Source organism: Octopus bimaculoides, chromosome 14, assembly GCF_001194135.2.
Source record: "Octopus bimaculoides isolate UCB-OBI-ISO-001 chromosome 14, ASM119413v2, whole genome shotgun sequence".
Taxonomy (NCBI): Eukaryota; Metazoa; Mollusca; class Cephalopoda; order Octopoda; family Octopodidae; genus Octopus; species Octopus bimaculoides.
Genome location: NC_068994.1, coordinates 13,814,160 through 13,817,833, shown reverse-complemented (window position 1 = coordinate 13,817,833; position 3,674 = coordinate 13,814,160). Strand labels below are relative to the sequence as shown.

The following is a 3,674-nucleotide window of genomic DNA, read 5'->3' as shown; positions in this document are numbered from 1 at the left end:
TTGTGTAACAATTAGAAAATGGAGGATAATATGCTGAACCCAACTACTTGCAGACGGTGTATCTCGTTGAATTCATTAATTTAATTCATAGCAAAAGTGACAAAAAAGGAAGAAAAGAAAAAGAAAGGAAGAACCAAAGCACAGGTGTCTATGGCAGACTATGTTATTTTGCCAACATGGTTTACATATAGAAGTACAAAGTACATAAGGAATTAGAGGATGAACAGAAGTTTAATCTTACAGCTGTTTCGGCCTAGTTTTAGCAAGCCCCATTCTATCCGAATATTCCTTTCCGGAGTGATTATCGGATGACATTTTGAAATATATATATATATTTATATATATACATATTGTAAATCTATCTGTCTGTCTACCTACCTACTTATCTGTTTATCTACATTTATGTACACACACATAAATGCAAATATATGTATATAAGCATACACTCACTGAAGAGTCTAAAGGAAGACGAAACTACTAGGTATTATTTTTATTCGTAACTGTCGCAGTTTCTGAGGCTTAAACACCGCATCTGAATTCGCAGCAACGGCGCTTTGGTGCAAAGGTTAGCACAGTCGTCTGGATAATGGTTAATGCGTGGTTCGATTCCCACTGAAGGTTTTTGGGACATTTCTCTACTTTGAATTAATATTTATACAATTTTTAATACAATTTACTGTAAAATTAATAATTGAAAATCTTTTTCTTTATATATAATCGCATGCATGTGCATATATTAGTATATATATGTGTACAGAAACACACGCACACACACACACACACACACACACACACACACACACACACACACACACACACATATATATATATATATATATACTTACATAAATATATGTACATACACACGTATATATACATCTATTGGCGTATATATGTGTATGAGTATACATAAATATATTGCATGCATATTTACATATATATATATATATATATATACATACAAATACATAAAACTATACACATATACACACTGAGACAAATACACACACTTAAACACAGACATCATTCTTGAACAAGAATATTGACAGTGACTTCGAAGTATCGACCAGTTAAGCCATTGTGGGACTGTGGGAAATTTCTAAGTCACTCTCGATAATATTCTTGTTTAAGAGTAATAAATTTGAATTCTACAGAAAGACAGAGTAACCTATGTGGACAAAAAAATGTATATAAATAACCCCCCCACACACACATACGGATTTGCACATGCATGAATATATACCCATGTGTATGGATTCGTCTATTTATATGTTATGTCTATTATTGTACCCCAGTACACTGGTCCCTTATGGGTTTCGCTCCACAATGGAAATCACTTGTGTCTGATTTCGGTGTTGTGCAGGGCTCCGTTTTTGGTTGCGTGTTTTTTAGCAATGTAGTGAAAGTGCTCAACGTAGTAGTAACAATATTGTTGTTGTTATTATTATTATTATTATTATTATTATTATTATTAGTAGTAGTAGTAGTAGTAGTAGTAGTAGTAGTAGTAGTAGTAGTAGTAGTGGTAATAGTAGTAGTAGTAGCAGTAGTAGTAGCAGTAGCGGCATTAGTTGTAGTGGTGGTACGGAAGTGGTGACTGTGGTAGTAGTATTAGTAAAGGAAGACTTAGTAGTAGAGTAGTAATAGTAGTAGTAGTGGTAGTGATGATAGTAGTCGTAGTGCTAATATTACCACATGCAGTAGTAGCTGTAATAGTAGTAGTAGTAGTAGTAGTAGTAGTAGTAGTAGTAGTAGTAATTTTGGTAGCAGTTGTAGCGGTAATAGTACAATTATTAGTAGCAACAGTAACAGTAAAAGTAGCAGTGGTGATGGTAGTGGTTGTAGCAGTATAAGTAGTGTCAATAGTTGTGTTGGTGGTGGTGTGGTGGTGGTGGTGGCGGTGAGAGGGTGGCAGTTGCGACTGTAGTGGTGGTAGTGGTCGTGGTGGTAGTAGCAGCGGCAATAAAGGTATCATCATCATCATCAGCAGCAGCAGCAGCAGTAGTAGTAGTAGAAGTAGAAGATGATGATGTGTGCAGTGCTTTGTCATTACTACTTTCCATGTGTGTATATATATACATGTGTGTGTGTGTGTGTGTGTGTGTGTGTGTGTGTGTGTGTGTGTGTGTGTGTGTGTGTACGTCCTGGGGTTTCTGTTATTTATACATAAAATAAACCCCATTTCATGATTCCCCAAGGACCATATCATTTAACGCTCACTGTTGCTTGGGTTATCATTCTCCACCAATACACTGGATCTTATTAATTTCCAGTGGCTCTCAATCCCATCTCTGTTTAATAATTTGCTTCACACTACTACTACTGCTGCTGCTGCTGTTACTACTACTACTACTACTACTACTACTACTACTACTACTACTACTACTACTACTACTACTACTACTACTAGAGCAGTTATCTTCTTACTGCTTTCTTTCATTGCGTTGAGACCATACATTGTTTTGTTTGGGTATTTCCTATTGTTTTTAAAGATACTCCCTGTACAATCCATGTGTACAATGCTTTGTTGTGATTGTATGTCCCTTGTGAATATATGCGTGTCCTACGCTTTTGACTATATATTTACCAGCACCGTTTTGTAATCAACCCCAGCGCTATAGAGATTGTTTCTGTATTCACTTCTTAAATCATGGTTATCTCTATTTCGAGATCATTATATTTAGACTTTTTTTTTTAAATTTCTTTGAGAGATACAATGTTACTTGTTAGGATTGATTACTAGCCCTTCCCTTTTCTGGTGGCTCCGACATCTATTCAGTGGTCAGAGTGAACAGTTACCTCTCAAAACCGTTCAACATCATGCACTCAGTCTGGCATGGTTGCCCCTTCTCACCTCTCTTGTATGTACTGACTCTTGAGCCACTACTACACAAACTAGAGATGTTGAGGGGCATCCCGCATGACCTAGGATGCGGGAGTTGCGTGTCGGCATATGCTGACAATGTCACGTAGTGATGTCGGATAATAAACACATGGAAGTGATCGGCACCGCTCTCAAACACCTGCTGCTGCTTGTAGGACGGATCCGGCTGTCAACTGAATCCATCGTGAAGATCGACCCGCCGCCTTCCTTTAACCGGGAAGAGCAAGCTGTCTTTATATGACTGGTGGCCATGGCGAAAGATGTTGTATGGTGGACAAGATTAAAGGGGCTGAAAACAACTACGTTCTCTTTGGTCAATCCCTGACCAACTTCTTCAAGTTTCACTTGAAAAGGAAAATAAGGGAAGAGAGCGAAGATCTGGACCAATCATGCAATTATTCTAGAAACAGCTGTTAAGTACTCCCTACACACTACTTTCCCCTCAGTTCCAAGGTCTGTTTTTTTTTTCCACCTGTGGCACCACTATCTATTTTCCTGTCTAAATCACATCAACACTATGGGCTTTATTCCTACCTTATTTCCGATTTACCTGTCTATATGTGAACTATTACGCATTTTCACATTATGATTTGTGTATGCGTGTGCGCGCGCGCGCGTATGTATGTGTGCATGTGTATGTGTATATGTGTGTGTGTGGAAATGTGGTAAGAGTGAAATGTGAGAGAAAGAGAGAGAGAGAGACAGTTCTCCAATTATGTACTAAACAATCAATTATACTATAGATATGTTCACACACATATATACATATACATACATGCGTACATATATA

At 37.5% G+C, this 3,674-nt stretch overlaps 1 protein-coding gene across 1 annotated transcript in view; it reads right to left on the bottom strand.

Moving 5' to 3' along the window:
- LOC106880782 (protein slit) overlaps positions 1 to 3,460 on the bottom strand; it is a 108,936-nt gene extending 105,476 nt beyond the window's left edge. The window contains exon 1 of the mRNA XM_014930899.2: positions 3,435 to 3,460. Coding sequence (XP_014786385.1) covers positions 3,435 to 3,460 — 26 coding nt within the window. The remainder of the gene's footprint in view (positions 1 to 3,434) is intronic.
- Positions 3,461 to 3,674: the final 214 nt, after the last annotated feature.